At 46.8% G+C, this 25,615-nt stretch overlaps 1 protein-coding gene across 4 annotated transcripts; it reads left to right on the top strand.

The window, feature by feature from the left end:
- The first annotated feature begins 817 nt into the window (after positions 1 to 817).
- On the top strand, positions 818 to 23,012 carry LOC131947631 (cAMP-regulated D2 protein). 4 transcript variants are annotated; one of them, XM_059308861.1, is made up of 11 exons: positions 936 to 1,031; positions 4,081 to 4,253; positions 7,002 to 7,122; positions 8,618 to 8,785; positions 9,291 to 9,312; positions 10,991 to 11,121; positions 12,191 to 12,377; positions 14,226 to 14,363; positions 16,492 to 16,661; positions 20,430 to 20,628; positions 22,287 to 23,012. In XM_059308861.1, exons 1-11 carry the CDS (start codon positions 966 to 968, stop codon positions 22,700 to 22,702), a joined length of 1,791 nt encoding a protein of 596 aa, XP_059164844.1. In that variant the 5' UTR covers positions 936 to 965; the 3' UTR covers positions 22,703 to 23,012. The 4 variants fall into 4 exon arrangements, with proteins under 4 accessions (XP_059164845.1, XP_059164844.1, XP_059164843.1 ...); XM_059308860.1 differs by lacking the exon at positions 9,291 to 9,312 and adding an exon at positions 8,957 to 8,978; XM_059308862.1 differs by lacking the exons at positions 936 to 1,031; positions 9,291 to 9,312 and adding an exon at positions 818 to 925 and having other exon boundaries at positions 8,618 to 8,807.
- Positions 23,013 to 25,615: the final 2,603 nt, after the last annotated feature.

The raw sequence follows: 25,615 nt of genomic DNA, 5'->3' as shown, positions 1-25,615 counted from the left end.
GTAAATTAAGTGGTTAATCTTCAAAAGAATATATCAATAAATTAATTAACGTCTTTAAATTAATTTGTGATTAACAGTTTGGTCAAAAAGAACATTATTCTATATATAATTACGCTTTGTACAGCTCTACACATAGCGCAGATTCTCTCCTGTAACCAAACAGACAAAAAAAAACCTAAATAAATATACAAATATGTAAACTAAATTGAGTTTTAGTAGTATATAGATAGAGAGTTAGATAGACAGATAAGTGGAATATGTGTGTGTGGGCTCTTTCCGTAGATGTTTTTTTTTTTCAAATTTTTAAAACTTCCGAAAAATTTAACAAAAATCGTAAAATCGGCAGAAATTTTTTGGAGAAAACGTAATGAGTGGAGAAAAATTGTACCGAAAAAACGGAAAAATAGGATTCCCGCCAAAATTGGAAAGCCACATTGCTGCAAATCACAATAGAGCTAGAGCTAAACTTTTATCCTACTAATTGATGAGATCGATATCGATATCCCATTTGTTGATCAGATAGATATCAGATCAACCTAATTAGCCTACCTGAGATATCCCTCAAGGCCGACACGTGTGTAGGAGACCAAAACAGTTCCAGAGTACCTTACAACTTTTACAGTGTGTCAATATGGACGTCATTTGTGGACGTCATATGTGGACGTCATTTGTGGACGTCGTTTGTGGACGTCATATCTGGACGTCATTTAATGTGAAAGTAAGGTTAACACAATGTACGGTAACGCCGGACGTGTACCACCGTGCTGACGTCACACGTCTAGCTAAGTGTCGTTAACTGACGTATTTTGGTCCCCTTCCGTCACGTGGTACAGCGGTATCACATCTGGCGATAACAGTGGTCACGTGGTATGGAGATATGCCACGCCCACATGTTTAGTAGCGGGAGACCTACCGACACAAACTGGTGAGTTTTTTCCTCTATTTTTAGACCTCTGTATTTCGATATGGACGGGTTTAACGGCACAACCTTTCGGTTTAACTTAGGGAGCAGGAGATTGGGGGTGGGGAAGGTAGGTTGGTGTCAGTGCTAAACCAGACTAATGTAAGCTAAACCAGACTAATGTAAGCGCTAAACCCGTTAAATGTAAGCGCTAAACCCGTAAAATGTAAACGCTAAACCAGGCTAATATATGCCCTAAACCCGGCTAATGTAAGCGCTAAATCAGACTAATGTAAGCGTTAAATCAGACTAGTGTAAGCGCTAAACCCGGCTAATCTAAGTGCTAAACCCGTTAAATGTAAGCGCTAAATCAGACTAGTGTAAACGCTAAACCCGGCTAATGTAAGCGCTAAACCCGTTAAATGTAAGCGTTAAATCAGACTAGTGTAAGCGCTAAACCCGGCTAATGTAAGTGCTAAACCCGGCTAATGTAAGCGCTAAACCCGTTAAATGTAAGCGTTAAATCAGACTAGTGTAAGCGCTAAACCCGGCTAATGTAAGCGCTAAACCCGGCTAATGTAAGCGCTAAACCCCAGCCATCAACTCCCCACCGTACCCAGTGTGAGCAGATCTGCAGTAACTTCCCTTTGAGCCCGGCCTGAGCCCGTTGTTGGGATAGCGAGTTGTTCAACTCGCGGACGGAGTAATCTCCCCTTGATTGATTAGGTAGCTTTCATAATACTCAAGGGGGGCGACTGCGTGTAGGGTTCAAAATGGAAAGACTTTTCTCGTGCAATGTTAAGTGGCTTTTGGGAAATTTGTTTTTCTTGCGTGCCAACAATTGGCTGCCAGACCAGACACGTCTGCTACAAGACGCGGGAAATGGCTGGAACCGCTCCGGATATTTACTTACTATACTCATTGTCCGGCCCGCTAGCCTCACTTGTCCGGCCCGCTAGCCTCACTTGTCCGGGTTGCTGGCTTCAATTGACCCGGATATTATTACATTTTCCGGCCGGGCGTTATTTGAGCGGCACAATTATTCTTTTGTTTGACACGTGAAACTTTCTAGATCGACGGGTGGGGAGGGGGGGGCGGGTGAAGGAAGGTGGTTAAGAAGGAGGGGGGGGGGGGGAGGTGAAGGAAGGAGGGGGGAGGTAAAAATGCTTCCCTAAAATGTAGTTTCTCACGTTTTACAACTTTAAAATGTTTGAGAATCTATGCCGTTCACATTTTATAGTTAGGTTGTGCGACAATGTTGCATAAACAAGTTGCGCAAACTTGTGGTATGAATCTGTTCAACAAACATGTCGCATAAACAAGTTGCGCAAACATGTCGCATGAATCTGTTCAACAAACATGCCTCATAAACAAGTTGCGCAAACATGTCGCATGAATCTGTTCAACAAACATGTCGCATAAACAAGTTGCGCATACATGTTGCATGAATTTGTTCAACAAACATGTCGCATAAACAAGTTGCGCAAACATGTCGCATGAATTTGTTCAACAAACATGTCGCATAAACAAGTTGCGCAAACATGTCGCATGAATTTGTTCAACAAACATGTCGCATAAACAAGTTGCGCAAACATGTCGCATGAATTTGTTCAACAAACATGTCGCATAAACAAGTTGCGCAAACATGTCGCATGAATTTGTTCAACAAACATGTCGCATAAACAAGTTGCGCATACATGTTGCATGAATATGTTCAACAAACATGTCGCATAAACAAGTTGCGCAAACATGTCGCATGAATTTGTTCAACAAACATGTCGCATAAACAAGTTGCGCAAACATGTCGCATGAATATGTTCAACAAACATGTCGCATAAACAAGTTGCGCAAACATGTCGCATGAATTTGTTCAACAAACATGTCGCATAAACAAGTTGCGCAAACATGTCGCATGAATTTGTTCAACAAACATGTCGCATAAACAAGTTGCGCAAACATGTCGCATGAATTTGTTCAACAAACATGTCGCATAAACAAGTTGCGCAAACATGTCGCATAAATCTGTACAACAAACATGTCGCATAAACAAGTCCCGCATCTGACAGATCTGCTGCAGGTTGTCGGCCAGTCCAACACAAGTGTCAAACACTGGATAGTTGGGGCTAGCTCTCACTATGGCAACCACTGGCCGTCTCCATGGCAACCACTGGCCGTCTCCATGGCAACCACTGGCCGTCTCCATGGCAACCACAGAGCTGTCAGACCTCGAGTTTTAGATTATTCTGCTGATACTGCCGGTCAGCGGTACTGAAACGTCCCGGGGAGAGGTCAGGAGGTCGGGGGGGGGGGGGGGGACTACGTCGATAAACCAAAGTTGTATTTTGCAAGAATCTCAGAGCTATACTTCGTTCATGATATATCGGCCTTTATGTCAATAATCCATGCGTGATACACCGTTCTTTGTGTCCAAAGTTTTGTCTGATACACTGGCCTTTGTGTCTTACACTCCATGCAAGATAAATCGGCCTTTGTATAAAACTTATATATCGGCCTTCGTGTCAAACATTTTCTATGATACATCGGCCTTCGTTCGCAAGTTTAGTCTGATATAGAGATCGTCAAGTCACGTTTTTGTCACGAGCTCAGGCCCAGAGAAATCACGATTGTGGCACTAAAACAAGGACTACGGCGATTGTAACTCGACACAGTGTTAAGTGCTGAATAGCGGACACGAGGTAGTGTTGAGTGCTGAATAGCGGACACGAGGTAGTGTTGAGTGCTGAATAGCGGACACGAGGTAGTGTTGAGTGCTGAATAGCGGACACGAGGTAGTGTTGAGTGCTGAATAGCGGACACGAGGTAGTGTTGAGTGCTGAATAGCGGACACGAGGTAGTGTTGAGTGCTGAATAGCGGACACGAGGTAGTGTTGAGTGCTGAATAGCGGACACGAGGTAGTGTTGAGTGCTGAATAGCGGACACGAGGTAGTGTTGAGTGCTGAATAGCGGACACGATGTAGTGTTGAGTGCTGAATAGCGGACACGATGTAGTGTTGAGTGCTGAATAGCGGACACGATGTAGTGTTGAGTGCTGAATAGCGGACACGATGTAGTGTTGAGTGCTGAATAGCGGACACCAGGTAGTGTTGAGCATGTAGATTAAGTCCTACACGACGACCGATGACGTAACTAATTCCTGGCCCTTTGTTTTTGGCTCCAGACAATGTCCCGTGGGTTGCTCGCCCTTAGTTTCCTGTCGTGTGCCATCTTGTCCGTGCTGGGCAGAGAGGTCATCGTGCAGACGAGCCATGGCAAGGTCAAGGGCATCAGCGACGGCTTGACCGTGGCCTTCAGAGGTGTGCCCTTTGCCTCACCGCCTGTCGGTAAATTAAGGTAAGTCTTGCCTACTAAAACCTGTCGGTAAGTTAAGGTAAGTCTTTGTTGCCCACAACCTGTCGGTAAGTTAAGGTAAGTCTTTGTTGCCCACGACCGGTTGGTAAATTAAGGTAAGTCTTGCCTGCCCACAACCTGTCGGTAAGGTAAGTCTTCGATGAAGTTTGTACTTTAAATCTCACGAATAAAAACTAAAATTAAAAACACGAAACCCTAAAGCTAAAAACAAGACGACATTGAAATGTTGAGCAAACTGCGCAGGAAAAAAACATGGTATGCACCGGGTCAAGGCAGTTCTTTACCGTATGTTAAATGGGAGGGGGGGATTTGTTCAGTAAATGTAGTTCTTTACCGTATGTTAAATGGGAGGGGGGGGGGGGGGGATTTGTTCAGTAAATGTAGTTCTTTACCGTATGTTAAATGGGAGGGGGGGGGAAATTGAAAATGACTTATACAGTTCAACGGACACAAATGGACGGGTGAGGTGGTCATGGATAAACAATAAATGTTTTTCTCAGTTTTGTCAACATAGCGTGTGTAAAATAGTGTAAAATTAAAAACAAATATCGGTAATAGAATAGTGTCCCCTTGTAGACGTGGACATATTAGATATGAATAAGTCCGCCGTCAATTTGTTTAAAGTTTATCTTCTCATTATTTTTATGCATGTGCATTTTCCCCGTGTAATTGATGCTAACCTATTGACCTGCAGGATCTTTTAGGATCTCCATCACCAACTCAACACAAGATACAACCACATTTTTTTACCTAATTTTCAAATTTTATTTCCTCACTGAAAATAGAAGCATCTAACAAGTCCGATCTTTAGTAAAGTTGTGATGATAAATACCAAACGATCCAGTTTCTATATCGACATTTATTTTAATAACATTGCACGCGATTTTTTAAAATATATAAGTAAACGTTTGAGATCTTTTCAAATTACTGTAAAATCTCTTTAAAAAACACAGCAACAAACACCAATTTTCATTGGCCAACCATCTGTCTTCACACTACCCCACGTCTCACCATCTCACGTCTCACCATCTCACCATCTCACCACCTCACCATCTCACCACCTCACGTCTCACCACCTCACGTCTCACCACCTCACGTCTCACCATCCACGCCTCACCATCCACGCCTCACCATCCACGCCTCACCATCCACGCCTCACCATCCACGCCTCACCATCCACGCCTCACCATCCACGTCTCACCATCCACGCCTCACCATCCACGTCTCACCATCCACGTCTCACCACCTCACGTCTCACCACCTCACGTCTCACCACCTCACGTCTCACCACCTCACCATCCACGTCTCACCATCCACGTCTCACCATCCACGTCTCACCATCCACGTCTCACCATCCACGTCTCACCATCCACGTCTCACCACCTCACGTCTCACCACCTCACGTCTCACCACCTCACGTCTCACCATCCACGTCTCACCACCTCACGTCTCACCACCTCACCATCCACGTCTCACCATCCACGCCTCACCATCCACGTCTCACCACCTCACGTCTCACCACCTCACGTCTCACCACCTCACATCTCACCATCCACGCCTCACCATCCACGTCTCACCATCCACGTCTCACCACCTCACGTCTCACCACCTCACCATCCACGTCTCACCATCCACGTCTCACCTTCCACGTCTCACCATCCACGTCTCACCATCCACGCCTCACCACCCACGTCTCACCACCCACGTCTCACCATCCACGTCTTACCATCCACGTCTCACCACCTGACATCACTGACCAAAGTGTGATTTCTCATCAGAGGAAAGTTGACCACGCATAAGACATCGGTACAAACCATCACAACCCCGCCCCCGTAGATGCAACTGATTCATCCACTTCCTGTCCAGAAGCCCCGCCCACCAGCCTGTATCTGTGACAAGGCATCAAGAATCGCCACAGATGGAGATTTGATTTTCCTTTTTTTTTTTAGAACTCATGTTTTTCTAGCCGTCTAATGTTTGGGGTCAACGTATTTCATTGCAACCCCGCCTGACCAGTGACCCCAGTGACCCTCATTTGTAAAGCAATATTACCTGCCACACGACCGTAGCAACGGATGTGACGTCAGCGAGATATCGTCTGCTCGGGTCCTGTCTGTCACGTGATCGGGTGACCACGTGATCAACATTTCTCCCGTGACGCCCGGCATTTTCCGTCAGACCAGTGTCCAGTTGTCCAGTTGGACCAGCAGACGTCAGCACACGGACTTCCGGTCACCAGAAACTTTGGCCAGTGACGTAGTGGCACGTGACGCGAGGGAGACGGTTCGAGGGGGGGGGGGGTCGGGGGTTGATGAAAATTTGAGACTGTGTCAGTTTTAATTACTTTATGTAAACTTAGGCTACCTTTTAAGTACTTGATGTAAACTTAGACTACCATTAAACTACATGATGTAAACTTAGGCTACCTTTTAACTACTTGATGTAAACTTAGGCTACCTGTCATTTAGATGGCTACCTTTAAACTACTTGATGTAAACTTAGGCTACCTGTCATTTAGATGGCTACCTTTAAACTACTTGATGTAAACTTAGGCTACCTGTCATTTAGATGGCTACCTTTAAACTACTTGATGTAAACTTAGGCTACCTTTTAACTACTTGATGTAAACTTAGGCTACCTGTCATTTAGATGGCTACCTTTAAACTACTTGATGTAAACTTAGGCTACCTTTAAACTACTCGATGTAAACTTAGGCTACCTGTCATTTAGATGGCTGCCGCCCCAGCCCCCCGCCCCGTGGGCCCATGTGCTGGCAGCAGACGTAGACCCGCCCGGGTGCCCACAGATCGGCTGCGAGAAGTTGACGCCCACCATCGCCTGCCCCAAAAAGGTAGGCAACTGTCACAAATACGCTAGGCAACTGTCACAAATAGTGGAATTGGGTTAAAGCAATGTTGGCCTTGTAAAGTCAATATTCCTTTACTTGCAATGTTGGCCTTGTAAAGTCAATATTCCTTAACTTGCAAAGTTCTTGACTCGGATGCTTTGTGGGAACATGAAAATTAAAAATTTAATAGGAATCTGAGAAAGCAGGCACAGATAGAAGTACCATTTTCGGTAACCGGAAATCACTCAAAAGTTAATACAACCTAGGTATAGGATCTAGATCTAATACATATTTATGACAATTTTTTCATCTACCTGACTAAAAAATAGTAGGCCCTACATAAGTTAAGACCTTTACGATTCCGACGAAGGAAAGATGTAGAGATTTGTGACAATATTAATTTGTGACAATATTAATTTGTGACAATATTAATTTGTGACAATATTAATTTCAATTTTTCGAATTACAATGCTAATCTACTTTACTCCGTATAACAAAAAGCAAAAAAAAAAAAGAATGTCTTTCTGAACAGATGTCTGAAGACGGTCTCTTTCTTAGCAGATGTCTGAAGACTGTATCTTAGCAGATGTCTGAAGACTGTCTCTATCTTAGCAGATGTCTGAAGACTGTCTGTATCTTAGCAGATGTCTGAAGACAGTCGCTATCTTAACAGATGTCTGAAGACAGTCTCTATCTTAGCAGATGTCTGAAGACAGTCTCTATCTGAACAGATGTCTGAAGACAGTCTGAACAGATGTCTGAAGACAGTCTGAACAGATGTCTGAAGACAGTCTCTATCTGAACAGATGTCTGAAGACAGTCTCTATCTGAACAGATGTCTGAAGACAGTCTGAACAGATGTCTGAAGACAGTCTGAACAGATGTCTGAAGACAGTCTCTATCTGAACAGATGTCTGAAGACTGTCTCTATCTGAGCAGATGTCTGAAGACAGTCTCTATCTTAGCAGATGTCTGAAGACAGTCTGAACAGATGTCTGAAGACAGTCTGAACAGATGTCTGAAGACAGTCTCTATCTGAACAGATGTCTGAAGAATGTCTCTATCTGAGCAGATGTCTGAAGACTGTCTCTATCTGAACAGATGTCTGAACAGTCTCTATCTGAACAGATGTCTGAAGACAGTCTGAACAGATGTCTGAAGACAGCCTGAACAGATGTCTGAAGACAGTCTCTATCTGAACAGATGTCTGAAGACTGTCTGAGCAGATGTCTGAAGACAGTCTCTATCTGAACAGATGTCTGAAGACAGTCTGAGCAGATGTCTGAAGACAGTCTGAGCAGATGTCTGAAGACAGTCTGAGCAGATGTCTGAAGACAGTCTCTATCTGAACAGATGTCTGAACAGATGTCTGAAGACAGTCTCTATCTGAACAGATGTCTGAAGACAGTCTGAACAGATGTCTGAAGACAGTCTGAACAGATGTCTGAAGACAGTCTCTATCTGAACAGATGTCTGAAGACTGTCTCTATCTGAACAGATGTCTGAAGACTGTCTCTATCTGAATATCTTCGCCCCCGATGGTGCCGGAAATACTTCCGGTCTGCCGGTTATGGCCTACATTCACGGCGGAAACTTCTTCGACATGAGTGGGTCAAGTCCGCTGTTCGACGGGGTCTACTTCACACAGAGGGGGAATGTTGTCCAGGTCAACATGAACTACAGGCTGGGTGAGTCTATTAGGGGGGGGGGGAACGTTGTCCAGGTCAACATGAACTACAGGCTGGGTGAGTCTATTAGGGGGGGGGGGGAACGTTGTCCAGGTCAACTTGAACTACAGGCTGGGTGAGTCTATTAGGGGGGGGGGAACGTTGTCCAGGTCAACTTGAACTACAGGCTGGGTGAGTCTATTAGGGGGGGGGAACGTTGTCCAGGTCAACTTGAACTACAGGCTGGGTGAGTCTATTGGGGAATGTTGTCCAGGTCAACTTGAACTACAGGCTAGGTGAGTCTATTGGTGGGGGGGGGGGTCAACTTGAACTACAGACTGGGTGAGTCTATTAGGGGGGGGGGACAACTTGAACTACAGGCTGGGTGAGTCTATTGGGGGGGGGGGACAACTTGAACTACAGGCTGGGTGAGTCTATTGGGGGGGGGGACAACTTGAACTACAGGCTGGGTGAGTTTATTAGGGGGGGGGGAATGTTGTCCAGGTCAACTTGAACTACAGGCTGGGTGAGTCCATTGGTGGGGGGGGGGGTCAACTTGAACTACAGGCTGGGTGAGTTTATTGGTGGGGGGGGGTCTACTTCACACAGAGGGGGAACGTTGTCCAGGTCAACATGAACTACAGGCTGGGTGAGTCTATTGGTGGGGGAATGTTGTGCAGGTCAACATGAACTACAGGCTGGGTGAGTCTATTGCGGGGGGGGGGGGGGTAGGGTCATGAACTACAGACTGGGTGAGTCTATTGGGGGGGGGGGTCAACTTGAACTTCAGGCTGGGTGAGTCTATTGGTGGGGGGGGGGGCAACTTGAACTACAGGCTGGGTGAGTTTATTAGGGGGGGGGGGGCAACTTGAACTACAGGCTGGGTGAGTTTATTAGGGGGGGGGGCAACTTGAACTACAGGCTGGGTGAGTCTATTGGGGGGGGGGGTCAACTTGAACTACAGGCTGGGTGAGTCTATTGGGGGGGGGGAGGGGGGTAGGGTCAACTTGAACTACAGGCTGGGTGAGTCTATTGGTGGGTGGGGGTCAACTTGAACTACAGGCTGGGTGAGTCTATTGATGGGGGGGGGGACAACTTGAACTACAGGCTGGGTGAGTCTATGGGGGGGTAGGGTCAACTTGAACTACAGGCTGGGTGAGTCTATTGGGGGGGGGAGGGGGGTAGGGTCAACTTGAACTACAGGCTAGGTGAGTCTATTGGGGAGGGGGGTCAACGAACTACAGGCTGGGTGAGTCTATTGTGGGGGGATGGAAGGGGGGAGGGGTAAGGTCAACTTGAACTACAGGCTGGGTGAGTCTATTGGGGGGGGGGGTCAACTTGAACTACAGGCTAGGTGAGTCTATTGGGGGGGGGGGGGTCAACTTGAACTACAGACAGGGTGAGTCTATTGGGGGGGGGGGGGTAGGGTCAAGAACTACAGGCTGGGGGAGTCTATTGGGGAGGGGGGGGGGCATGACAACATGAAAACGTCTAACAGAAAATGAGATGCTGTTTGCGTGAGTGGGTTATGTGTGTGTGTGGTGTGTGTGTGTGGTGTGTGGGGGAGGGGGAGGCTGAATAATCATCAGACCTACTTCCGGTGTGGGTTGGTCTCACATATTAACTGGTGTGGTGGGGCGGGTAAAAATACACCAGTCTGTGTGAGTTTATTTGGTGGGGGTGGGGGGCACGGGTCAACACCCACTGTCCCAGTGAGTTCTCCTAGCCACCCACGGGTTGACGTGAAGCACCCATCGACATCAAGGGGCGTGTCAGTCACGTGAAGACCGGCGCGCACCATCAGACGTGACCTTGACTTTGATGGAGAGAAAATTTGATTTCTAACGTCACGTTAAGTTCCATCCACGTCTGGGGTAAAAGTGGACTTCGGCCCCGCTCCCCCACCCTTGCCCTCCCCACCCTCTGCGTTGGTATTTCTCTATAAGATTACATTTACTATCGTACTTAGAAGCGTAGTTCAGCGTTCTCTCTAATATTACATTTACCAGAGAGAAACGTAGCTCTACTAGCCCCCAGACCGTCCTTGTGTACATGTAGGGATGTCAGAAGTGGACAGACACAAATGGTATAGGCTTTAACACAGTACACTCGGGGTACTTTTTCTTGGCGAGCCACGTGACCCCAGACATGTCCACTCATTGGTCAGTCTTCTCGACTGACGTCACGACGTGCTCTACTTGCAGGTGCTCTGGGGTTTCTGGTGACCGGGGACGGGGATGACGACGCCCGGGGCAACTACGGCCTCTACGACCAGGTGTTAGCCCTCAAGTGGATCAGGGACAACATCCGGCAGTTTGGTGGTGACCCGGAGAAGGTGAGGTGATCAGGTGGTGACACACATAAGGTGAGGTGATCAGGTGGTGACCAGGGGAAGATGAGGTGATCAGGTGGTGACCCGGGGAAGGTGAGGTGATCAGGTGGTGACACACACAAGGTGATGTGATTAGGTGGTGATACAGATAAGGTGAGGTGATCAGGTGGTGACACACATAAGGTGAGGCGATCAGGTGGTGACCAGGGGAAGATGAGGTGATCAGGTGGTGACCCGGGGAAGGTGAGGTGATCAGGTGGTGACACACACAAGGTGATGTGATTAGGTGGTGATACAGATAAGGTGAGGTGATCAGGTGGCGACATTTAAGGTGAGGTGATCAGGTGGCGACACATAAGGTGAGGTGATCAGGTGGTGACACACATAAGGTGAGGTGATCAGGTGGTGACACACATAAGGTGAGATGATAAGGTGGTGACACGTGGAATGAGAGGTGAACAGGTGGTGACCCTGGGAAGGTGAGGTGATCAGGTGGTGACACACATAAGGTGAGGTGATCAGGTGGTGACACACATAAGGTGAGGTGATCAGGTGGTGACACACATAAGGTGGGGTGATCAGGTGGTGACACATTATTTGAGGTGATCAGGTGGTGACACACATAAGGTGAGGTGATCAGGTGATGACACACATAAGGTGAGGTTATCAGGTGGTGACACATAATTTGAGGTGATCAGGTGGTGACACATATAGTGAGGTGATCGATCAGGACAATGATGGTACCTCGGTAAACGATGAGGACGCGTCCATCACCGGAGTGTGTTGTTGTTGCAGGTGACGTTGTTCGCTGTTGTTGTTGTTGTTGTAGGTGACGTTGTTTGCTGTTGCTGTTGTAGGTGACGTTGTTTGCTGTTGCTGTTGCAGGTGACGTTGTTTGCTGTTGCTGTTGCAGGTGACGTTGTTCGGTGTTGTTATTGTTGTATGTGACGTTGTTCGCTGTTGTTGCAGGTGACGTTGTTCGCTGTTGTTGCAGGTGACGTTGTTCGCTGTTGTTGCAGGTGACGTTGTTTGTTGTTGTAGGTGACGTTGTTCGCCGTTGTTCTTGTTGCAGGTGACGTTGTTTGGTCAGAGTGCCGGCGCCCAGTCCGTCATCCAGCACATGACGCTGGACGAGACTGCCGGACTGTTCCAGCGCGCCATCATCGAGAGCTCACCCCTGGCCCTGCCATACAAGACATACACAGAGGCCTTCGTGCTGGGCGGGCTGCTGGCGGAGGCTGTCGGCTGTCCCGTCAGGGGTGGGTAGCTGGGTCAGGGGTGGGTAGCTGGGTCAGGGGTGGGTAGCTGGGTCAGGGGTGGGTAGCTGGGTCAGGGGTGGGTAGCTGGGTCAGGGGTGGGTAGCTTGGTCAGGGGTGGGTAGCTGGGTCGTGGGTAGCTGGGTCAGGGGTGGGTAGCTGGGTCAGGGGTGGGTAGCTGGGTCAGGGGTGGGTAGCTTGGTCAGGGGTGGGTAGCTGGGTCAGGGGTGGGTAGCTGGGTCAGGGGTGGGTAGCTGGGTCAGGGGTGGGTAGCTGGGTCAGGGGTGGGTAGCTGGGTCAGGGGTGGGTAGCTGGGTCAGGGGTGGGTAGCTGGGTCAGGGGTGGGTAGCTGGGTCAGGGGTGGGTAGCTGGGTCAGGGGTGGCTGTCTGGGTCAGGGGTGGGTAGCTGGGTCAGGGGTGGGTAGCTGGGTCAGGGGTGGGTAGCCGGGTCAGGGGTGGGTAGCTGGGTCAGGGGTGGGTAGCTGGGTCAGGGGTGGGTAGCTGGGTCAGGGGTGGGTAGCTGGGTCAGGGGTGGGTAGCTGGGTCAGACGAAACAAAGTTCACATGACAGTCCGACGTGACAGCCCGACGTGACAGACCAATATGAAAGACATATAACAGAGAGAAGCATACTTTAACAATTATAACAGACAACATGACAGCCAGACATGACAGAAGAGAGAAGAAACATGACGGACCAGGCCGGCAGAAGCTAATTTGCCCCCCTAATTAACCTGGATATTGTTTTTACATTTTTCGATTTCAAATGGCCGTAGGGCAGCACGTTCTCATCTTCAGCAATACTTGATTCAATTGGTGGCCATGAAGAGGTGGCCTCACACACAGATGGCCTCACACAAGGGTGGCCTCACACACAAAGGTGGCCTCACACACAAGGGTGGCCTCACACACAAAGGTGGCCTCACACACAAAGGTGGCCTCACACACAGAGGTGGCCTCACACACAAGGGTGGCCTCACACACAAAGGTGGCCTCACACACAAAGGTGGCCTCACACACAGAGGTGGCCTCACACACAAGGGTGGCCTCACACACAAAGGTGGCCTCACACACAAAGGTGGCCTCACACACAGAGGTGGCCTCACACACAGAGGTGGCCTCACACACAAGGGTGGCCTCACACACAAAGGTGGCCTCACACACAAAGGTGGCCTCACACACAGAGGTGGCCTCACACACAGAGGTGGCCTCACACACAGAGGTGGCCTCACACACAGGGGTGGCCTCACACACAGGAGTGGCCTCACACACAAGATGGCCTCACACACACAGAGGTGGCCTCACACAGAGGTGGCCTCACACACAGAGGTGGCCTCACACACGCAGAGGTGGCCTCACACACACAAGATGGCCTCACACACACAGAGGTGGCCTCACACACAGAGGTGGCCTCACACACACAGAGGTGGCCTCACACACACAAGATGGCCTCACACACACAGAGGTGGCCTCACACACAGAGGTGGCCTCACACACACAGAGGTGGCCTCACACACACAAGATGGCCTCACACACACAGAGGTGGCCTCACACAGAGGTGGCCTCACACACACAGAGGTGGCCTCACACACACAAGGTGGCCTCACACACACAGAGGTGGCCTCACACAGAGGTGGCCTCACACACAGGGGTGGCCTCACACACAGAGGTGGCCTCACACACAGGGGTGGCCTCACACACTAAGATGGCCTCACACACTAAGATGGCCTCACACACTAAGATGGCCTCACACACTAAGATGGCCTCACACACAGGGGTGGCCCCACACACAGGGGTGGCCTCACACACAGGGGTGGCCTCTTAACGACTGCTCTAATAATTGGTCCACAGATATGGACTGTCTGAGGGCTAAAACAGCGGAGGAGATAACTCAAGCGTCCCTGAAGACTAGATCGGAAGTTGCCTCCCTAAAGTTCCTCGAGATGTTTGAACCCTACGGACCTCACATCGACGGCAGAGTCGTTAAAGGTTGTCTGCCCTTGGTCTAGTATATGGAACCTGTCTAGTGGTTAGGTTGTCTGCCCTTGATCTAGTATATGGAACCTGTCTAGTGGTTAGGTTGTCTGCCCTTCTAGTATATGGAACCTGTCTAGTGGTTAGGTTGTCTGCCCTTTGGTCTAGAATATGGAACCTGTCTAGTGGTTACAAGTTGTCTGCCCTTCTAGTATATAGAAACTGTCTAGTGGTTGGGTTGTCTGCCCTTGGTCTAGTATATGGAACCTGTCTAGTGGTTAGGTTGTCTGCCCTTCTAGTATATAGAAACTGTCTAGTGGTTAGGTTGTCTGTCCTTGATCTCTAGTATATGGAACCTGTCTAGTGGTTAGGTTGTCTGCCCTTCTAGTATATAGAAACTGTCTAGTGGTTAGGTTGTCTGCCCTTGGTCTAGTATATGGAACCTGTCTAGTGGTTAGGTTGTCTGCCCTTGGTCTAGTATATGGAACCTGTCTAGTGGTTAGGTTGTCTGCCCTTCTAGTATATAGTAACTGTCTAGTAGTTAGGTTGTCTGCCCTTGGTCTAGTATATGGAACCTATCTAGTGGTTAGGTTGTCTGCCCTTCTAGTATATAGAAACTGTCTAGTGGTTAGGTTGTCTGCCCTTGGTCTAGTATATAGAAACTGTCTAGGGGTTAGGTTGTCTGCCCTTGGTCTAGTATATAGAAACTGTCTAGTGGTTAGGTTGTCTGCCCTTCTAGTATATAGAACCTGTCTAGTGGTTAGGTTGTCTGCCCTTGATCTAGTATATGGAACATGTCTAGTGGTTAGGTTGTCTGCCCTTCTAGTATATAGAAACTGTCTAGTGGTTAGGTTGTCTGCCCTTGGTCTCTTGTATAAGGAACCTGTCTAGTGGTTAGGTTGTCTGCCCTTCTAGTATATAGAAACTGTCTAGTGGTTAGGTTGTCTGCCCTTGGTCTAGTATATAGATACTGTCTAGTGGTTAGGTTGTCTGCCCTTCTAGTATATAGAAACTGTCTAGTGGTTAGGTTGTCTGCCCTTCTAGTATATAGAAACTGTCTAGTGGTTAGGTTGTCTGACCTTTGTCTCCAGTATAAGGAACCTGTCTAGTGGTTAAAGGTTGTCTGCCCTTGGTCTAGTATATGGAACCTGTCTAGTGGTTAAAGGTTGTCTGCCCTTGGTCTAGTATATGGAACCTGTCTAGTGGTTAGGTTGTCTGCCTTTGATGTGTTGCTTGCCGTTTAAATATGTCAAACAAATCCCATAGCTACAACTTGATAAAACATGTGTCTAACAACCCTAACGCGTGTCTAACAACCCCGTGACGTGTCTAACAACCAAGTCACGTGTCTAACAACCCAGTCACGTGTCTAACAACCCTGTCACGTGTCTCCTGTCACGTGTCTAACACCCTGTCACGTGTCTAACAACCCTGTCACGTGTCTAACAACCCTGTCACGTGTCTAACAACCCTGTCACGTGTCTAACAACCCTGTCACGTGTCTAACAACCCTGTCACGTGTCTAACAACCCTGTCACGTGTCTAACAACCCTGTCACGTGTCTAACAACCCTGTCACGTGTCTAACAACCCTGTCACGTGTCTAACAACCATGTCACGTGTCTAACAACCCTGTCACGTGTCCCCAGTCACGTGTCTAACAACCAAGTCACGTGTCTAACAAACATGTCACGTGTCCCCAGTCACGTGTCTAACAACCAAGTCACGTGTCTAACAACCCTGTCACGTGTCCCCAGTCACGTGTCTAACAACCCAGTCACGTGTCTAACAACCAAGTCACGTGTCTAACAACCAAGGCACGTGTCTAACAAACATGTCACGTGTCCCCAGTCACGTGTCTAACAACCAAGTCACGTGTCTAACAACCATGTCACGTGTCTAACAACCCTGTCACGTGTCCCCAGTCACGTGTCTAACAACCAAGTCACGTGTCTAACAAACATGTCACGTGTCTAACAACCCTTTCACGTGTCTAACAACCCTGTCACGTGTCTAACAACCCTGTCACGTGTCTAACAACCCAGTCACGTGTCTAACAACCCTGTCACGTGTCTAACAACAAAGTCACGTGTCTAACAACCATGTCACGTGTCTAACAACCATGTCACGTGTCTATCCCCCAGGCCAGCCCCTGGATGTGTACGGGGCTGGGGGCTACCAGAAGAAGCCCATCATGATCGGTAGCACGCGCGAGGAGACGGTCCTGTACATCTACGGCGCCTACAACAAGACGGTGACGGTCATAGACTATCTGGCGCTCCTGCTGGCCGTGCGGCCGGACAAGGTCATCGAGGTCTGTAGGGGTTTGTGTGTGTGGGGGGGGGGGGGGGGGGGCTGTGGGGTTTGTGTGGGGGGTTGTGGGGGTTTGTGGGGGTTTGTGGGGGGGTTGTAGGGGCTTGTGTGTGGGGGTTGTGTGTGTGTGGGGGGGTTGTGTGTTTGTAGTTAATGTGTGTCGGTTTACGTATGACGTTTGTGTGTAGGTTTTTCATCTGCCCTAACAAAACCTTCCCTTCTGCCCTCACAAAACCTTCCCATCTGCCCTCACAAAACCATCTGCCCTCACAAAACCATCTGCCCTCACAAAACCATCTGCCCTCACAAAACCATCTGCCCTCACAAAACCATCTGCCCTCACAAAACCATCTGCCCTCACAAAACCATCTGCCCTCACAAAACCTTCCCATCTGCCCTCACAAAACCTTCCCATCTGCCCTCACAAAACCTTCCCATCTGCCCTCACAAAACCTTCCCATCTGCCCTCACAAAACCTTCCCATCTGCCCACACGAAACCTTCCCATCCGCCCTCACGAAACCTTCCCATCTGCCCTAACAACACCTTTCCATCTGCCATCACAACACCTTCCCATCTGCCCTCACAAAACCTTCCCATCTGCCCTAACAACACCTTTCCATCTGCCATCACAACACCTTCCCATCTGCCCTCACAAAACCTTCCCATCTGCCCTCACAAAACCTTCCCATCTGCCCACACGAAACCTTCCCATCTGCCCTCACGAAACCTTCCCATCTGCCCTCACAAAACCATCTGCCCTCACAAAACCATCTGCCCTCACAAAACCATCTGCCCTCACAAAACCATCTGCCCTCACAAAACCATCTGCCCTCACAAAACCATCTGCCCTCACAAAACCATCTGCCCTCACAAAACCATCTGCCCTCACAAAACCATCTGCCCTCACAAAACCATCTGCCCTCACAAAACCATCTGCCCTCACAAAACCATCTGCCCTCACAAAACCTTCCCATCTGCCCTCACAAAACCTTCCCATCTGCCCTCACAAAACCTTCCCATCTGCCCTCACAAAACCTTCCCATCTGCCCTCACAAAACCTTCCCATCTGCCCACACGAAACCTTCCCATCTGCCCTCACGAAACCTTCCCATCTGCCCTAACAACACCTTTCCATCTGCCATCACAACACCTTCCCATCTGCCCTCACAAAACCTTCCCATCTGCCCTCACAAAACCTTCCCATCTGCCCACACGAAACCTTCCCATCTGCCCTCACGAAACCTTCCCATCTGCCCTAACAACACCTTTCCATCTGCCATCACAACACCTTCCCATCTGCCCTCACAAAACCTTCCCATCTGCCCTCACAAAACCTTCCCATCTGCCCTCACAAAACCTTCCCATCTGCCCTCACAAAACCTTCTGCCCTCATACATCCGTCGAATGTGCCACCAATGCACTAGGCACCCATTGACCCGTACCCATAGATCATGTCAAAAAACTAATTAACTCATTAAATCAATCGGTTTTTACACCCCCGAACATAAGCAATGCAATTATGAAGTGATAGGACATCTACAGCCGCTACAAGGACGTCCGGATTTAAAAACGGCCTCCAATTTCCTCTGGCAAACGAGCGAGGAATTTTAATATCTCGGTTTTTTTTTCTCGGCCTGCTTTAAAATGGTGGGAGAAATTAATTTTTTGGCTGCGTATGAGTTCACAATAAAACATAATTGGTTTCATTCCAGAATCATTCGTCGTTAGATTGGCGTTATGGGATATATATATATATATATATATATATATATATATATATATATATATATATATATATATATATATATATATATATATATACTAGACTTACCCGTCATCTCTTTGATAACTGTGAGTTTTGGGGGCCATTAATAAAGAACATCACGTCTGTCACTTATCGTCACAAAAAACCAGACCCCACATTCAAAAAGACGTTTTTTTTTTTATCTTTTAAAAACGCCGATTTTGGCTGAACATTGGTCTGACCACACTATCCCTTCATATACTGACGTCACTGGTGACCTACTCAACTCTACTTCACCTGCCCAGTGTCCCGCCAAGTCTCAGACAACATGTTTTTATCGTTTAAAAAACTATTCCGTCCGAGCACGTCTCTGACCACACTATCCCTTCATATGCTTAGGACAAAGAAACAGATGAACTCTACTTCACTTGCCCTGTATCCCGCCAAGTTCAGATAGGCAACTTTATCATTCATATCTAAAATATAATTTTTTTTTAACAATGACATGATTTGACTAGAACCCGTGCCACCCGCATGAAAGACTATTACACTAACAACATAGCTATTTAGACTCGTAACGTCACTAATGTTTTTTATGGTATAGTTTAATACTTTGAGTCTCCTAATGCAACTTGATTTACGCGCATAGGACCTTTCTAGATCTAGATCTAAGTGTAGTAACTTTCAAATTAAATTTTATCTTAAATTAGCCAATTCCATAGCTACACAAACAAAGATTTATATAAAATAATGAAGGTCTGAAATAGTTTAGTATAGAAACTCATTATTATCTAGATCTAGATAGAATTATCTAGATTCTATTACTCGTTTGCTTAAGTCTAGCTTTTGCGTAACTCTTGCTTGATCTAGATTGATAAATCACAAAGATTTATATCAAGTATTTAAGGACTAAAGTAGTTTAATAAAGAAACTCAAAAATGTATTATGATTTTAAAATGGATTGTATTTTTAACTAATTAATCTTTGGTTTGACCTAGATTCTAGATCTAGATCTATAAATAACTTTCTTGGACAGATTGTAGAGCTAGATACATTTATTGTAAAACTAAATGAAAAAGACAGTTGAAAATGTTGGAACATAATAAAAACAGCAAATGAACGTATTGTTAAAGTTCTAGCCGACAGAAAATTAGCTTTATAACGCGTTAAAGATCTGAATAAGCAACGAAATCTTGTATAGGAGCCGCCATTCATTGTGCTAAAAAGTTAACAAATCATGTGACGTCACTATTCACTCATAGTAAAGTCGTTTTTCTAAACTTTTAAAATTAATGTGGTTAATCTACTAATGAATAAATCAATAAATTAATTAACGTCTTTAAATAAATTTGTGATTAACAGTCTGTCTGAAAACAAAAATTGTTCTCTACCTACATTCTATTTCACAGCTCTACACATAGAGTAGATTCTCTCCAGTAGCCAATCAGCCAAACAAACAAATATTCAAACATGTAAACAAACTTGAGTTTGTGTGTATATATATATATATATATATATATATATATATATATATATATATATATATATATATATATATATATATATATATATATATGTAAGTGTCGCGAGTGCTTATATCTGTCAATCTATATTTAGCTTCTATATAAAGGCAAACATACATTAGACATTTTGAAATGAAGTTCCCCAGATTGTATATAAGGTTATATTTTGGAATGGTGGCCAGGTGGAGTAGAGCTTACGGCATCTATCGTCAAAGTTTTGGGTTCGGGACCGAGTACAGCTGTTGTGTTTTTTGTTTATTTATGGTGTAAATGGCATTAACATTAAACATTTAACACGTTTCCGAATTAGGGTTAAAGGTCAGGGGGTGAGGAGTTAAGTGTTAAACATCTATGTATATGTTAATGTAATGTAACCACAATTTGTTATAACTATATTACATATTTTATACACAAGTTACAACCTGTTACTTATATGTTTGACCTAAATGTATACAACAAACTTAACGTACCTAATGACTCCCCCCCCCCCCACGGATCAGATGGCAGAACACTACCCACCCACGTCCCTGGAGGACCAGAGGGAGGTACTGGTCAACATCAGCACCGACCTGGTCTTTGGCTGCCCCACTCGGAACCTGAGCCGTACCCTGCTGGACCAGGGGTCGGGGGATGTCTGGCTCTACCTCTGGGACCACGCCTTCTCCTTCCCCGGCTGGGGGCAGGTCACGTTCTGTGAAGGTAAGGTTCGCCTCCATGGTCGGGTTGGTAGCACGTTCGGGGTAAGGCCGAGTGCACCCCCATGGTCGGGTTAGTTGCACGGCCAGGGTAAGGCCGAGTGCACCCCCATGGTCGGGTTGGTAGCACGGTCAGGGTAAGACCGAGTGCACCCCCATGGTCGGGTTAGTTGCACGGTCAGGGTAAGGCCGAGTGCACCCCCATGGTCGGGTTGGTAGCACGGTCAGGGTAAGGCCGAGTGCACCCCCATGGTCGGGTTGGTAGCACGGTCAGGGTAAGGCCGAGTGCACCCCCATGGTCGGGTTAGTTGCACGGTCAGGGTAAGGCCGAGTGCACCCCCATGGTCGGGTTGGTAGCACGGTCAGGGTAAGGCCGAGTGCACCCCCATGGTCGGGTTAGTTGCACGGTCAGGGTAAGGCCGAGTGCACCCCCATGGTCGGGTTAGTTGCACGGTCAGGGTAAGGCCGAGTGCACCCCCATGGTCGGGTTGGTAGCACTGACGTGGTAATGTCGAGTTTGTATTTTGTTTTGACACCAATAAACTGTCAGCCAACAGACAGAACATACACGGGGAGACGACAGCAGCAGCAACAGCAGCAACAACAACAACAACAACAACAACAACAACAACAACAACAACGAAGGACAGAGGTTCACGTGTACTCAATATCTCTCTTTCACTCCCACACGCTGATTAGTGACGTCACAGTTAATGGGCGTCAGGTTCTTAGATGTCAAGGGGAGGGGTAAGGGGGGAGACAATACAATACTAAGACGTACCACACAATATAGGCCTACTTGATAATCAACAATAACAACAATAAGTATACCATAATACGTTGTACAGATAAATACAAACTCCGATACAATAAAACGGTACCTGACAATCTCCAGCATACACGTCCACTCCACATCCTCTCTGTGCTGACCTCCCAACTAACTGGTACACAAACACACGTTCTATTACACGGCAACTGTCCATGTGAACACACGGCAACCGTTCACGTGAACACACGTCAGCCGTTCATGTCACAAATTCCTACACACAACACACAACCAAGGGCTGCAACTCAGTATCTCGACATTCTATAAAACAGTCAGGTGAGGCTGCAAGGGAGGCACTCAACAGTGGGGTAGAGGGGGAAGAGTCGGATAATAGGGTGGGGGGGTATGGTTGGGGTGAATAGATGGTCGGGTGCGTAGGTAGAATTAAAGGTTGAAAAATTCAATAAACATTACTCATTATTGATAGTTCAAGAACATCGACCGTTTATAATGTTGACAATAAAATCAGTTGACCTGTATCAAAAGTTGACCTGTATAATAAGTTGACCCGTTTACAAAAGTTGACCTGTATCAAAAGTTGACCTGTATAATAAGTTGGCCCGTGTACAAAAGTTGACCTGTATCAAAAGTTGACCCTTGTAAAAAGTTGACCCGTGTAAAAAAGTTGACCTGTGTCAAAAGTAGACCTGTATCAAAAGTTGACCTGTATCAAAAGTAGACCTGTATCAAAAGTTGACATGTGTAAAAAGTTGACCTGTATCAAAAGTTGACCTGTATCAAAAGTTGACCTGTATCAAAAGTTGACCTGTAACAAAAGTTGACCTGTATCAAAAGTTGATCTGTAACAAAAGTTGACCACCGCTGCCTGTTTGCAGGTCGGGTTTGCCACGGCACGGAGATCGTGTACGTGTTTCACACCGCCAATAAAGGCAACTTCACATTTACGGCAGACGAGGAGGCCTTAAGTAGCGATCTCATCAGCTACTGGACAAACTTCGCCTGGTCCGGTGACCCCAACACCCGTGACGTCACTCGCCAGCGGCCACGCCAGACTGACCAGATGGCCATAAACGCCGAGGCCACCATCCACCTCGGCCACCAGGACATGCACGCGCGTCTGGACATCTCATCCAAGGTCAGAGGTCAACTGACCCCCTGGCCGAAGTACAGCCCCACGTCCCAGTGGCCGGCCATGCACTTCCTGGTGCCGAGCCGCACGTTGGTGCACGACTACAGGGACCAGTTCTGTCAGTTCTGGGACGGGATTGGGTATGGAGCCGACAGGGCCTAGACAGCGGAAGTCGTACGGCATTGTCCGGCTAGACGTCGTTAACTACAGCAGAACAAGATATTGACAGGTTCGGTGGGCAGTTGGCCAACCACTGTCTCACTTGTACAGTTTTTTTGTACACGTGTTAGGTTATACAATACAACGACCAGATGTAATGTTGTACAACTGTAATGCTGTACACATAGAATGTACCCATATTATGTTGTACATAATTATGTTTTGTAGAAAAACTGTTATGTTGTACTTAGTTTTTTGTGCCATTGTCTAATGTAATATTGCTTTGCCATTAAAACGGTGTAAACCTACTCAACTCTAGTTTGTTCTTAAACCTACTCACCATTGGTATGCTGTTAAACCTTACTTTCTCGTACACAGAGTTTAAAAAAGTTTTGTAATCGTACACAAAAAATGTAATGAGATTTTGTTATTGTGCAAGAAATCTAAATCGATTGTTTGATACACTCGACTTTTTAGACCTTCCCGAGTCAGATTTGCAATTATGTCTGTCTGTGCGTCTGTCTGTATGTAAACAGGAAAACTTGTGTACTGTTTCGGTTATATTGAAAGTCTCTTACAAAAGTATATTACATAAAAATCGCAATTTTAAGTGACTTCCGGTAATCGGAAATGGTTTAACTCAAACCCCGATAAATCAAGTTCCGTTTAGGATGACTTAATCCTTTGTGGAGCCATCCTAGGGAACAAAGGGCTGTAATCACACCACTCCACCGGCCTAGCAATCCTAGGGAACAAAGGGCTGCAATCACACCTCTCAACCGGACTAGCAATCCTAGGGAACAAAGGGCTGCAATCACACCTCTCCACCGGACTAGCAATCCTAGGGAACAAAGGCATGCAATCACACCTCTCCACCGGACTAGCAATCCTAGGGAACAAAGGGCTGCAATCACACCTCTCCGCCGGACTCGGTTTTGGGCTGCTCCCTTTATCTGTGCCCACGTGAGCCTAGCTGTCTTGGCCTCTTCTTCTAACGTTCTTCTCCGTGTTTTCTTTGGCCGGCCCACTTTCCTTTTTCTCCGAGGATTCCAGTCCATAGCTTTCTTCCCTTCTCGTGGTACGTCCAATCCATCCCCATTTACGGGCCTTGATATCCTTATCTCTTGGCTGTTGTTTTGTTTTTTGCCGCAGGTCTTTATTTGATATTTTGTCTGGGCACCTTATTTTAATGATCTGTCGTAAACATCAGTTTGTGAACGACTGTAGCCTGTGTGGATTTGTTATGGTAACCGTCCAGTTCTCCCAGTCGTAAAGCAATACTGCCTTCACATTTGTGTTTAAGATTCTAATCTTGACCTGGAGTGATATGGTTGGGCACTTTCATATCGGCCGGCCTAGTGAGGGCACATCTGGCCTTCTTGATACGGCATTTTATGTCCTCGTCTGCTTCCCCCCCCCCATCCTTGTTGTGCTTCCCCATCCTTGTTGATACGGCATTTTAAGTCCTCGCCTGCCCCCCCCCCCCCCATCTTTGTTGATATGGCATTTTATGTCCTCGTCTGCCCCCCCCCCATCCTTATTGATACGGCATTTTATGTCCTCGTCTGCTCCCCCATCCTTGTTGATACGGCATTTTATGTCCTCGCCTGCCCCCCCCCCCATCCTTGTTGATACGGCATTTTATGTCCTCGCCTGCCCCCCCCCCCCATCCTTATTGATACGGCATTTTATGTCCTCGTCTGCTCCCCCATCCTTGTTGATACGGCATTTTATGTCCTCGCCTGCCCCCCCCCCCCCCCCCCCATCCTTGTTGATACGGCATTTTATGTCCTCGTCTGCGCCCCCGTCCTTGTTGATCACGCTTCCCAGATACGTGAATTTGTTTTTCTTTTACTTTTAGTCGTGCATGTCATTGCTTGTCAGACAGAAGACAGATGTCATCAGCAGATATCCTCCCGCCTTTTGGTGAAACTTCACTGGATTCTTGTGTCGTTGTTTGCAGTTTTCTGCATACTCCAGTCCATTACCGCCAGAATATCATTGGTGAAAACATACATCCCTTTACGTTACGTGGGCGAAATTTCACAGATAAACATGAACTTGTATGCACAACGATTCTGTCAATTTTTGAACAAATTTTCGGTAACTGGAAGTAGAATTTTTTTCTATTTCCATGTAAACATAATTTAAGAAATGTTTCCATTATATAAATAAAAGTTTTTATACTCAGAGAACTTTAAATTTTTGATTGACTTCCGATCTCCGGAAGTGGTACTTTAACTATATTTCTGTCTCTAAAATACCAATTATATGCCTACAGTAATGTGTCCTTTTAATTCTTTCAAATTTTGAGTGATTTACAGTGGCTGGCAGTAGTACTTTACGGTACTTCCAATTTCTCATCAACTCCCCCCCCCCCCCAAAAATAAAAACAACAAAAAAAAAAACAACAAAAAAAAACCAACAACAAAAAACCATACAAGATTTGATAATTTTGTATCGTACTTTTTAAAGCAGAATATTCAAAGCACTTTTTGCCTATATGTGAGTCCTCGAAATGCGAGTGGTTGTTTCATTAACTAATCTATATATGTAATTCTCTTCATGGGGACCATAGAAGACACAACGCAGATTAGCCACCACCCTCTACCCCACCTGTCAGGTGAGCTGTGGTTCACCCTGAATGTTTACAATCGTAGAGCCGGATCGGCTATTAGGGGTAGGGGCAGATTATTGAGATTTGAAAAGGGGAGGTAATAACAATTTCTGCCATAACTATTCATTGTCGTCTGTAAACTGTCGTCACGGACGGCTGCTTTCACGGAGTTCGCGGGAGGGGTGGGGGTGAGGAGAAAGGGTGAAGATAATCGCCTTTACCAGCTACTGATTGTGTTTTAAAGCAAAATATTTTCAGTCGCAGCATTGGTAGTGAATTTTAGAAAATAAAACAACTAA

This window comes from Physella acuta, unplaced genomic scaffold (genome assembly GCF_028476545.2).
Source record: "Physella acuta isolate Inbredline_101_S28 unplaced genomic scaffold, ASM2847654v3 ptg000602l, whole genome shotgun sequence".
Taxonomy (NCBI): Eukaryota; Metazoa; Mollusca; class Gastropoda; family Physidae; genus Physella; species Physella acuta.
This window is presented reverse-complemented; position numbering and strand designations above follow the sequence as displayed.